This window comes from Alnus glutinosa, chromosome 1 (assembly GCF_958979055.1).
Source record: "Alnus glutinosa chromosome 1, dhAlnGlut1.1, whole genome shotgun sequence".
NCBI classification, from domain to species: Eukaryota; Viridiplantae; Streptophyta; class Magnoliopsida; order Fagales; family Betulaceae; genus Alnus; species Alnus glutinosa.
The window spans coordinates 34,010,978-34,023,858 of NC_084886.1; the positions used below are offsets into that span (position 1 = coordinate 34,010,978).

The 12,881-nt window shown below is 41.1% G+C and overlaps 1 protein-coding gene across 2 annotated transcripts; it reads right to left on the reverse strand.

Annotated features, from left to right (window-relative positions):
* Window positions 1-692: 692 nt before the first annotated feature.
* LOC133878945 (protein ENHANCED DISEASE RESISTANCE 2) lies at window positions 693-8,262 on the reverse strand. 2 transcript variants are annotated; one of them, XM_062317513.1, is made up of 3 exons: window positions 7,987-8,259; window positions 1,969-2,938; window positions 693-1,039 (listed from the first exon to the last, which is right to left on the reverse strand). In XM_062317513.1, coding segments are annotated over exons 2-3 (948 nt in total). In that variant the 5' UTR covers window positions 2,916-2,938; window positions 7,987-8,259; the 3' UTR covers window positions 693-1,038. The 2 variants fall into 2 exon arrangements, with proteins under 2 accessions (XP_062173497.1, XP_062173493.1); XM_062317509.1 differs by lacking the exon at window positions 693-1,039 and having other exon boundaries at window positions 1,965-2,938; window positions 7,987-8,262.
* Between the last annotated feature and the right edge of the window lie 4,619 nt (window positions 8,263-12,881).

Sequence of the window (12,881 nt, forward strand, 5' to 3'; positions counted from 1 at the left end):
TTATTTTTTTGGGCAATTTAAAAGAAATTATGACATAGTATGCTTTATTACAAAATGAAATACTTTTTTACATTCTAGCGTCCATCTTGTGTACATCTCAACTGAGTTGATATGTTCCATTTACTCTTGATTAAAGAAAAAAAAAAATTGCGAATGAAACATGCCAACTCAGAAAAGATATTCGTGAGATAGACATCACAATGCAAAGAAGGATGTGCCTGGCAAATCCTCGGGGTTTTGTCAGACATTCCTAATGATTTTAATTAGTGACATCAATTTAAGGATTTTCACAACGTCAAAAAAATTAGACATATGAACAGTATAACTGATCTTAATATTTCTTTCATTCTTTTAGTTTGGTAAATAAAATTTGTTAAAAAAATCAGCTCTACATTTCATAAAATTTCCATTCAAAAAGAAAGCAGATACAATCTCACGAAAAATAGTTTCAAATCTATATTCCTTTTTAAAACAATTTTTTTAAATTTTGTTTTTTACATTCATAATTTCACAAAAAAAAAAAAAAAAGAAGAAAGAAAGAAAAAGAAAAGAAAAGAAAAAGAAAAAAGAAGAAGAATGTAAGAAGAAGCTTAAATAAATTCAGTAGCAGTTAAGCTTCAATTTCATTAGAGAACCACATAAACGAAACTGAATTAGAGAAGATATAAACAACCCAGAATTCTGAAGGCAAATTTAAGGGAAAGAAAAATCAAATAGATTTTTTACTCATAATATGGTTCGATCATTACAAAAGAACATCCTACTGCCCTTCATATGTACTTTCTTAACTATAAACAGACAGCAATTACTATACTAAACCAAAAAAAAAAGAGGTAATTACTATCCTGACAAGAAAAAAAAAAAAAAATACAAAGCAATTGCTATATTATATAACTTAAGGCATTAAAACTAAAATCCTGCTAATGAAAAAGACGGCTTAATGACTCGCCTTTAAGAGAAACAGATAGCATGAACAAAGGAAGGCCCACAAATTTTGTAAAAAATTAAGCTTCAACTGCACTTTCACGACCTGCTTTATCTGCCAACATGAATATTATGTCATTTTCCATAAAAAATAAAATAAAATAAAATAAAATGTAAAGATCAAAAAGAGAAGATAAACACATTGGAAAACATTTAAATGGCCGGTTTTGTATTAGTAAGTTCAAAACCATCAAGATAAAGAAAAAAGGATTATAATAATGTCCATTAATGCAAATGTTAGACATAACATGAGTTCCTCAAAATTTCACCTACAAAAACGATACTGAGAAAGCTCTGTTTAATGCTGTCAGTAGCGTGTAGAAAAAGGAAACTGAGATTTTTTAATGCTGAAACCAACTACCGACCCTCTGATTTGATACAAATTTAACCTAGCTTCCGCTGCAGAATCTAAATCATATAATGACTATTTGCAAAATAAGCCTCGTAAATCCGGACAAGCAATGTCTGTATATCTTTATTGCAAATTCCATAAAAAGATCACTGAAGGTAATAAATCTGACAGCAAAGTATTGTGCACATCTACTTGGCAGGGAAGCACCAGAACAAATTTTAAGATGTGAATAACATTTGGCCTAAAAGGGTCTTTTTCATTGGTAGAAAATCAGGGAATGAATGAGCAGTGACAATCACTATTGGCAAGATTTCAGGAGATATCAGCAAAGAAAGTCGAGACTCAAGTCCGAGGAGAATAAATTGAATGTGAAAAAAAAAGTACTAATAAAGAAGTTGCATATTAATAGGCAGATCAGACATGCATATTCAGTTTATTTCTAAGAAGATGACTGCCTAATTCTCTGCACTACCAAAAATGCAAAGAGATCTCATGCACAGATCAAAAAAAAAAAAAAAAAAAAATTTTAAAAAGCATCTGCTTGATGCTCGCTTTTCCATAAAATCAAATAATTGCCTTTACATGATAAAAATTGATGAATTCTCAATGCGTTAATCATTTTTACCACTTACCAGTTCTTCATGTCTTTGATACTGTCTTCATGATCAACAGTACCATTAAAATGTGCCGAGCCAGAGCGAGAGCTACTTTCTTGAGCACCAGGGTGAAGAATCTGGGTAAAACCCTGGCCAATTGACTTCCACAATCGTGTAGACAGAGAAGACTGCAAATTAGCAGCAGTTCCACCAGATGATGGTTCAATTGGCTGAGCCGAAGTGGGGTTCAGCTCTGAGAATCTTACGGCACCTAATATTCTTTCTGGAAGCTCTGATTGTGTTTGGCTTTCAATGAGAAAGGCCAGGTCGACTGTAAGTGTGGTGATGTAACCAAATGCCAGGTGAACTATGGCACTCGCAACCATGGAGGATCCAATATCTAAATCAACTTCTAAGAAATTCTCTGCTAAACAGTACTTACAGGAAATAGAACGCCCAATTACGCAAATGGCCTGCTCCCCAACTGCTTTTCTCACAATCCAAGGGCCCTTGACAATGTTAGCTATCAATTTAAGCCTCGAATTCCTAAATCCATCGTCACCCTTCAAGAATTGATCCATCAAAGACCCCTCTGGGATAGAGTCTGTGGCAGCAAAATATGCCACGGCACTGTAATTGTCCTTGCTCGGGACCTGTAAATTGAAAGCCCAAACAAAAGGCTTATTGCCTTTTGGAAATTCATCCTCAATAACTTTCCTGACTCGGCTGTTTGGATGGTTCATGATCTCCCCAATCTTTGTTGAGCTTTTAATCCAATCAAAGCCAATAGGCTTTAGAAGATATTCACCACCAGGAATTTTAACCCTGTTTGAGAAGTACTCTGGACCTCTGACCATGAACTTGTCTCCAGGTGGGGAAGCCCAACCATTCAGACAGTTATCTGGCTCAAGAAGTGGAACAGCTCCATCTGATTTAACTCTCTCTACCCATTCGAGCTCACTCTTGTGACCAGCACCAGCCATATGATATCTTATTTGGCAGCAATCTATCAGATAAATCAGAAAAGGGCACGAACAAATGTAAGAAATATTATTACTGCCCTCAATATTTATTATAGTTATGTTGTGTTTAACAAAGAAGACATAGGCTTAGAAATGAAAGAAGTCCAAAGGCTGCATAAACGTCCTATTCAAAGAATAGAAGTCCTTAGAAAGTTATGGAATTCCCAGACAATAGGATAACATCTATGATTCCGAAAAAACTTCTATTGAAAAATGGTGTATTGTATACATGAGAATGAGACACTCATTTCAACGTGTACCACACTCACTTGGAGATTAGTAAAAGATCCCGCCTTCATTTAATTAGAGTGTATGCATATTTAAGAGGTTTTTTCACTTCTTTTTTTTTTATAAGTAATGGAAATTTATAAAAAGCGGAAGGCGCCCCTAAATACATAGATAGAAAGCACCTAACTAGAACGGGCAAACAAAACAATAAGAAAAACCCACAAAACTCGAAAAGCCCTCAAACCCGAAACCCACAAAACACCAAAAGTCCTTAGACCCAAAACCCCCTCTAACCCGAAACCCACACGAAGCACACAACGCTACATAACGTAAGCCTTGCCTTTCCCACACCTAGAGGAAGCGCTTGGAATGTCACAGTTTATGGAGCATTCTAAGTTCAAAAGCTCCCTTCTACCTCTAGACTTAGAGCACGCACTCTTTACCTCTCGAGGACGATCCTCTTCAATGGCTATCAAGAAAGCCAGTCTTATCCTCAATTTTTTTCATTTGAGCCTTTACACTCTCTCTCTCTCTCTCTCTCTCTCTCTCTCTGCCATAGCGTCGGCGCGTGAGAGCGCGTCTAGCTAGGATATCACTCTCTTCCGCCTTCTTAGACTCTTGTCTACTGTGCGGGGTTCGATCTCTGTTCTCAGGCTCTCTTGGGTCGCACTCGTTTTCGCGTGTAGGGGTTTTTGCCTGTGGTTTTCTACTTGGGTGGCTCATTCTTTCGACGACAATGTAAGTCTCCTTTGGGCCGGCCGCCTGAGCTTTGGGGGTCTCTTGCAATGGAGAAGAGTTTTATTATGGAGTCGGAGTCTTTTGATTTCTCGGTTTTGGTTGGGGCGTCGGTACTACGAGTGGAGGAAAAGAGAAAAAAATTTCTCCGGTTGGCTTGCGTTGACGTTGGATGTTCTTTTGGGTGTCCCAGAAGATCAAGATTTTGTCAAGTCTTTCAAGGAAGGGTCGAAAGTCTTGATTGCTCGGAGAGGTGGTAATAAAGCGGGCCGTTTCTTAGAGGCGTAAATTTTCGGGATGGGCAGTTAGAGAGGGCACATTTTGATTCCTGAGGGGGGTGGAGGATGGGGTTGGCATAAATTCTCCGATAAGCAGAGAAAGGCCGCAGAATACCTCTCGGCCATGGTGGGTTGTAGGTTTGGTTCTTCGGCTGCGATGGTTAAGAAGGATGGGAAGGGGGAAGGGCTAAGATTGGGTTTAGTTTCTAAGGGGTCGAGGCCTTCGTATGCGGAAGTGCTGAGGTCGAATGCAGTCTCCGTCGTGGGTGGTCGACAGCCCAAGATGAGGGCTCCGCTGGCAGAGCTGTGCGCTTTTGACCTTCTCCCGGTGCTGAGAAGTGCAGTCCTTGAGGATCCACGAAGGGCGATGGATTGCTCTTTTCTGGAGCCCATCCCGGTTGCTCCGATGGACATGGGCATTTCCCTTTGTCCGCTATGTAAGAAACGGTCTCCAGCGCATCACTCTGCTCGAGGCAAGGTGGCTTCAAAAAAGGGGTTTAATTTGAATTCAAACTTGCACACGTGGAGAAAACTGCTGATTGGGTTCAAATTGGTTTTGGGCGAGTGGTGGGGAAGCTTTTGGGTCAGGTCTCAGGTTCCGGTTTGGGCCTCAAAAACAAAGGTTTCCATCTAGGTCGTTTCTTGCCGAGACCCAGACCTAAAGCAATGCAACATTCAGAAGCTTCAGTGGGTGCGGATTCGTCAGTCGTCGATGGGGACTTTCCTCGGCCGGAGTTGACGTCTGCCCCTCCAAGCCTTTCTTCGGTTACCCCGTGTGAGGCGTCTACCCCTTCGGTAATCCCAGGGTATTCAAGTCCTGTAGCCGGTCTTTCTGCAGCTTGTTCTCGTTTTCCGGCACCGAAGACGCCTTCCACGGTATCTCTGATTTCATCCTCTGGGTCTGCTTTGGGTCCTCATGTTTCGCTTGAGATGGGCTCGCCTGAAGGGAGGGTTCTTCCAATCTCATCTCTAGAAGAACCCATGGTCAAGGCTCTGATTCAGTACAAGTGCAAAGGGAGGAAGCCGAAGTCGACGATGGGTAAAGGAGAAAAAGAAGATACGGGCTTTCTCAGGCAGGGGTTTATCAAGTCGAGCTCGTCCTCTCTTCCTCTAGCAAATCGTGGTGTCTCAGGAGGGGATTGTTCTAGTCGAGCTCGTCCTCTCAATTCTGCGAGTGGTCCCCAGTTTCTCTCTCCATTGGAGTGGTCTATGTTTTGCTCTTCGATGGTTCGGGACAAAGGAGCAAGAGGCGGAAACTGGGGCCTACCACTCTGCACTTGATGAGGAGCATAGGCGGTTGGATTAGATTGAGGGTTGTGAGCTTTAGGAGCTTTAGGGGCTTAGGGGTTGGGTTTTTTGTGGGTTGTGCTTGGGTCAGGTCAATGTTGAGGCTGTTGCTTCTTGTATATTCCGTGTGTACTAGGGGCACCTTACGCTGTTTTTTAATAAAATTTGCACTTACTTATCAAAAAGAGTCTTATCCTCAATCCCCTCACACGAGCCCCCACCACAGGACACCCATCCTTATAGCAACCCAAAGCCCAATCCAAGGGCATGGTAGAGGGAAAAAGGGTAAGGAAAATCTCCACCCTTCCCATCCCAGAAATCACCTCCCTGATCCCACACCACCAGCTCCAAAGACAAACCAAAACCAACTGGCCACTTCTGAGATTGAACCAATCCTGGCAACCTGAAATCCCCATCCTCCCCATCATCCCTTACAACCAGCGCCGCCGACAAAGCCAAATTTGACGGGCTGATAACACCTCCCTTCTCCAAACCCAACTTAGACGAACAACAACGAGCTAGCTTGAGAAACCTGCTTCAGAGAATACCCCTCGCCGGAGGAGCTTTCCGAACAACTACACTCACTATCTCCTAGCCTTAAATAATCTCTGGCAAGGTCTTGGCTACAATCTAACTAGACGGTAGAGAGAGCGGACCCAACTTCATCTGACCTTACCGAAAAAGGCTCAATGTGCTGGACGACAGGCCACTCGAAAACCAGAGACAACCCATCACACTAGACTATACCAGACGCGGTCGCCATAGCTAGAGACACCATTGGCATCTTCTCCGGTGGATCATCACTCAAGATGGGAATGCTAATATCCCCACTCAGATAGACATGGCCCGTGGGCTTCCCCTCAAGATCCAAACCCAAATTGGATTTAGGTTTAAAATGAGACTTGGACCTAGTCTTGTGTTTAGGAGCCCAAATTTTCCCCCCTTTGAATTGCCCACCAAAGATGGGCTTACGCTTTAGCGCAAAGCCTGGAGACCAGCCCGCACCCTCCAAACCTTCCAGAATAAAACCGCAAAGCCCTCTCCACCTACTCCTTCACCTTCAAGAGTTGACCCTTCTACGACCAAAGAAGAGGCAAGTCTTCTTGCCTTGAGCGAAGGGCTCCTTTCCTTGCTGAAATTCCGCCCCACCGTCCGCAACATCAGCTGCACACTCAACATTGCCTCTTGCAGAGGGATGGGTGTCACAAATGTTACCCAATAGATTACCAGCCGAATGTCGGTCTTTACCCAGTGGTTCACCAGAAGGCACCGCTATCGTCTCTGTTGTCGCTGAAAATCTAGCCTCCACTCGCAACACTGCCGCATACGACAGCTCGCCCATATCCACACCAGGCCCAACCTTCATCCAATAATTCTTTCCCATCAAAGATGGTACTCCAAAAGACGCAACAACCTTGGCATCAAGAAAACCCAGCACCTTACTTAGTTCACCAGCAATACGGCTCCATCCGCTCCCTTCACGCCCCTCAGGAAGCATAATCAGCCCTTTCCAGTCACCCTCTGCAAAAACTCCCAGTTCCAAAAATCGACCAGCCCTATTACCCCCTCTCCGAACAATGGTATTGTAACACCATTTCCACCATCGCGACCAGCTAACCAGTACACTGAACCCCCAAAACCACTAAACCGGCGAAGCCCCTCCTCCTTCCCTCCAACAAGACCACCGCCTCACCTTCCTTCATGGAAAGGACAAAAGCTTTTGCCTCCACGAAGAATCGCCTCTCCATTGCCTCCTCACGCGACATCCCCAGAACGATTTTTTTCTTACCCATTTTTAACAAGGTGTACATAGTTATTACTTTTAGGTCTGTTTTACTAAGATTTTTTTTTTTTTTTTTTTGCAAGAAAACCGTGTAGCCATGTCGCTGTCTATAGAATATTCGGACTTGTGATGTCTGACCGCCCATGTCTATGGCGAGAACGACCCTTAGATCCATGTCCACAGACCACAGGATAACAAATTATTATTTTATATGACACCAAAAAAAAAAAAAAAATGTGATATGCACACCAGCAATCACGCTATACAATCTAGACTGCTTGTCTGAAACACTAACAGATTTGTGGAACTTAAGAAGGCAAAAGTACAACTGATTGGTTACATGCAGGAATAATTTAACCAAAAAAAGCAAACACAGGAATAATTTATCCAAAAAAAAAAAAAAACTCCTCGGCATATCCTTCCAAACCCAACTCACATGAGATTTCCTCTGTCGACATGTTTGGCTTGGAAAAACATATCTCTCTAAACCTTGGAATATGCTTTCAGAATTCAAGAAAAGCATTAAATAACAACCAAAACAACAAGCCCATTTACTAGCTCTAAAATTTGCAGACATATCAAACCAATACACATATTGCATTCACAAACTGTCATTTTTAGCTAAATCAGAACCAAAAACAAAAATGCACAAGCTAATACATATGTGGCACGTGCCTGTGTACGCATAAGCCAAATCAAAGAGAAATCAGAAAGCCCTAACCTTGATTGTTGAGAAATTGTCTCTGGAAACCTTAATTGTAGAGACGCTGAGATTGGGAAATTAGGGTTCTATTCTTTGATTTATTTGGAAGGAGATTCAGCTAGAGCCTCCCCCTAGAGCACTTTTCTTTTCTTTTCTTTTCTTTGCAATTTTTTTATTCGCTTTTCGACAATTGTGTTATTCCGTTCGACCGGCAACCGACCAAGATGGCGGAAGATTCAAAAGCAGGGAGTGTCCGGGTGTCTAGGAGCTGGAATTGCCAGACTGGTTGCAGGTGACAGACCAATTATGTGCTTGCACGTTTCTTGGAGACATCTTGGCGATCTGAAAAATAAAAATAAAAATAAATAAAGGCTCCTCGACTCAATTACATTTTTAGCCCTCAGTAAGGATTCACATTACATATTTTAGATTTATTTATTTATTGAATGTAATTGGTTTTTTTTTATTAAAAAATGGCATAGATCTAAAAGTTGAGGGTGTCTAGGAGAATAAATTTTAGGAAAAGAATATAAATTCAGTTTTTCTGCGATTTGCAATAAGCTTTATATAATATAAAAATAACAGATAGGTTTCTACTCCTAAATTTCACCTAATTTTTTCTTACAAAAATCGTTCAATTTCATGTTAGCACCAAAGAGATTATGACTCATGCTATTCATTATAAAAAAAATAAATAAGTATATAAATATATAAAATATATATTTAAAAATAAAAATAAAAAAATAGAAGAGGTGCCACCCTTTTGACTGAACGCCCCCAAATAGCCCCCAAAAAAATATTGAGGGACAGAGATGGGAATTGCAAGCTACGTGAGCGATTTGGCATGGTGAGGTGTGAGGAGTGCGTGTCCAATTTCTTTTTGCTGAAAGCTTGGGTGATGAGTTAGGGTTTTGCAAGAGAAGTGTGGGGGGGTTCAATTTGCAAAGCAGATGGAGAAGGAGAGCCCATGATTTCAACAATGTCATGTACAATCAAGGAAGAAAGTGATGACATTTGTTACAAATGTTGGTTCATTTTGTATCATTGTGTAACAGTTATCTTTAATTGTTATTGTAATTCAATGAAAGAAGGAAAGAAAGAAGGAAACAAGAAAGAAAAGAATGAAATAGAATAATAGAATTCAAGATTGTATTGATTTGGTCACGTTCGAGAGCACCAATCTCCTGGCAAATTCGAGATTGCTAATCCTGTCAAAACGTAACTCTACAACTCAACTTTGTTCATTATAATGCTATTGAACTCCTAACTGTAAAACAAAATCAAAACGCACACCTTACAAAGTAAAACGACATTACAATGAAAACAACTCCATGCACGTGCAATACCAAACTACCAACTTCCAACTGGAATCCATATAGTACGCCGCATACTCCAAGACTGCCACGTATACTACTAACGCGAACTAATCACTCGAGCAGCTTCTTGAATCTTCTCTAAACTTCCAACTGTTCACTTTCTTCTTAACTTTTCCAAAGGCTTCTAGCTCCGTGTGAAATTACTTCCCCCATTTTAAAACACCTTGCCCACAAGGTGTGGAAAGGCGTCTTTCAAATGGTGAAACTCTTCCCAAGTGGCATCCTCTGGAATCTGCCCTTCCCAACAGACAAGAAGCTCCACACAAGCTCGATTGTTCTTTGGCCTGGTTCGACAATCAAGGATCTCAACCGGTTGTGGCTGTAGGACATCGTCAAAATTCACTAGTGACAATTTGGGAATCACAGAAGATAAAGAACCCAACTTAGCTTTAAGTTGAGACACATGGAACCCAACTTTCCCCACCTAGTGAAGAATAGGAAATGGCCCATAGAAGCGAGGAGAGAGTTTAAGTGCTCTTCAAATTGCAATAGTTGACCGCCTATAAGGTTGCAGCCTAAGGTAAACCAGTTGACCAACATCAAAACTTCTTTCACTCCTCTTCAAGTCAGCATAACGTTTCATACATTGCTAGGCCTGTTGCAGGTTATGTTGAAGGAGAATAAGGATCTGCTGGCGAGTTCTGAGTTCCTCCTCTACTGCTTCCACCCATGTAGTACCAGGCACATAAGTCAGTAACCGAGGAAGGGGTACTCCATAAACAGCCTCATAAGGAGTCATCCTAATTGAGGTATGCCAACTGGTATTGTACCAGTATTCCGCCCATGGTAGCCAAGTAGACCATTGCTTTGGCCGATCTTGAGTGGAACACCTCAAGTAGTTCCCCAAACATTTGTTGACAATCTCTGATTGACCATTTGTTTGTGGATGATAACTAGAGCTCATATTAAGAGAAGTCCCCTGCAATCTGAAAAACTCTCTCCAAAAAACACTAGTGAATATAGGATTTCTATCAGAGACAATTGAACTCGGCATCCCAAGCAACTTAAAAATCTGAGACACAAACACTCTAGCCACTGTGACTGCAATATAAGGATGGGAAAGAGCAATAAAATGAGCATACTTAGATAATCGATCCACTACTACCACGATAACATAATGACCCTGAGAAAGGGGTAATCCCTCTACAAAGTCCATTGAAATTTCAAACCAAGCCCGAGTTGGAATTGGGAGTGGTTGTAGTAACTCAGCACGGGAGATATTCTCCAGCTTATTTGTTTGACAAATTTCACAATCTTTAATGAAATGCCTCTAATTGCTTCTCATGTCCTTCCAGTAGAAATCCTTCTTTGCTCTCTGAAAGGTTTTGTCATAGCCAGAGTGACCAACCATTGGATCACTATGAACAAAAGAGAGGACGGCCAAGGATAAATCTGTTTTTATAAAGCATAATTCCATCTTTGGATGAATACTTGTGAGAGTCTAGCTCCTGGTTCTGCCATTGGACCAACAAAGGCTGTAATTTAGTATCAGAAGCATACTAAGTCCTCAAATTCCTCCACCCAATCAGCCCTAGGAATAGATAAAAAAAAAAAAAAAAAAAAAAAAAAAAAAAAAAAAGATAGAACCATTTTAGTATCCCATTCATCCTTTCTGGACAATGCATCAGCTACTCGATTATAAACTCCCTTCTTATATTCCACAATGAAATCATATCCCAGCAACTTCGTGAGCCACTTTTGCTGAAAATGGGTGCCAACCTTTTGTTCCAAAAGGAACTTTAAACTTTGCTGATCAATTCTTACGACAAAGGATTGCCCTAGTAAGTAAGGTCTCCATTTTTGAATGGCCGTAAGTAGGGCAAAAAGTTCCTTTTCATGGGTTGACATGTGCAGGGCTTTACCCTTGAGGGCTTCGCTAAGATAAGCAATCGGCCTTCTCTCTTGCATCAACACTGCTCCAATCCCCAACCCACTCACGTCACACTCAATAACGAATGGTTGAGAGAAGTTAGGCAAGGTCAAAACTGGTACTTAAGTCACAGCTGTCTTGAATAATTGAAAAGCCTCATTAGCCACGGCTGTCCAAGCAAAGGCATTCTTTTTCAACATTGCTGCCAATGAGCAGCAATGGAACCATACCCTTTAATAAATTTCTAATAGTACCCTTTAAGGCCCAAAAAACCCCTCAAAGACTTATTACTTTTAGGAAAAGGCCAGTCAAGTATTGCTTTGATCTTTCTGGGGTCAGTACAAACTCCTTGTGCATAAACAATATGGCCTAGGTAATCTACTTCTGCCACTCCAAATCTACACTTAGACATTTTGGCATAAAGTTGATGCTATCTCAGCAGCTCTAATGTGAGCTTCAAATGGCCTAAATGAGCTTCAAAGTCCTTACTATAAACTAGTATATCATCAAAAAATACTAGTATAAACTTTCTAAGCTAAGGATTGAAGATATGGTTCATTAAGCTCTGAAATGTTGATGGGACATTAGTGAGGCCGAAGGGAATCACCAAGAACTCATAATGCCCTTCGTGAGTTCTAAATGCCGTCTTAGGGATATCCTCATCAACTACCCGGATTTGGTGGTATCTGGGTCTTAAATCCAACTTAGAGAATACTTTGGCTCCCCAAAGTTCATCAAGTAATTCAGCTACAATAGGAACAGGAAATTTGTCTTTGCTTGTTACCTTATTAAGGGCCCTGTAGTCCATGCACATACACCACGTGCCATCCGTCTTCCTCACCAACAAAACCAGAGAAGAGAATGGGCTATGTCTTGGACGAATCACTCCTGACTGCAGAAAATCTTTAACAATCTTTTCTATTTCCTCTTTTTAATAAAAGGGGTACCTATAAGGCCATACCGAGATTGGAGACACTCCTTCTTGCAAGGGAATAGCATGATCATGGGAGCGAACCGGGGGTAATCCTTTAGGCTCCTGAAAAGCATCTTCAAACTGCTGTAACATTTCCTGTAATGGCCCTTGCAACTGAGAATTAGTTGATGTCTTCTGTACTATAGTAGACCCCAATTGCAACCAAACCCCTTTACTCTCAGCCTTAGAGAGCTTAAATGAACTAGCTTCCTCCAAATTAATAGAAGGACCTTGCCGAATACCCTACAGCTCCATTGGCCTCCCCAAATAAGAGAATTGTATTTACAACTTCTAAAAATTCCATAGGATTGGACCTAGGGTCCTAAGCCATTGTACACCCAAAACCACATCACACCCTGCCAAAGGCAAAATGAAGAAGTCCGTGTGAAATGAAATTTCCTGAAGCTTGAGACTGAGTTGCTGACATCTTCCTGGACTAGGCACCATTTGTCTATTAGCCACCTGAACCTCCACTCCTTTATGGACCATAGGTTGAAGCCCCAGCAAGGTTACAATCTTCACATCCAAGAAGTTATGAGTGCTGTCTGAATTAATCAAGACAATCACTTTCTGAAACATCAAAATGCTTATTATTCGCATAGTCTTAGGACTAAGGGAACCAATAATGGCATTGAGAGATATTTCAGGAAATTCTTCTAAAAAGAATTCTCCCGGATCATCCTCTTTAGGGTTT

Coding starts and splice junctions, on each gene's coding strand:
- LOC133878945 (XM_062317509.1), bottom strand. CDS start 2,915: ATGGCTGGTGCTGGTCACAAGAGTGAGCTCGAATGGGTAGAGAGAGTT.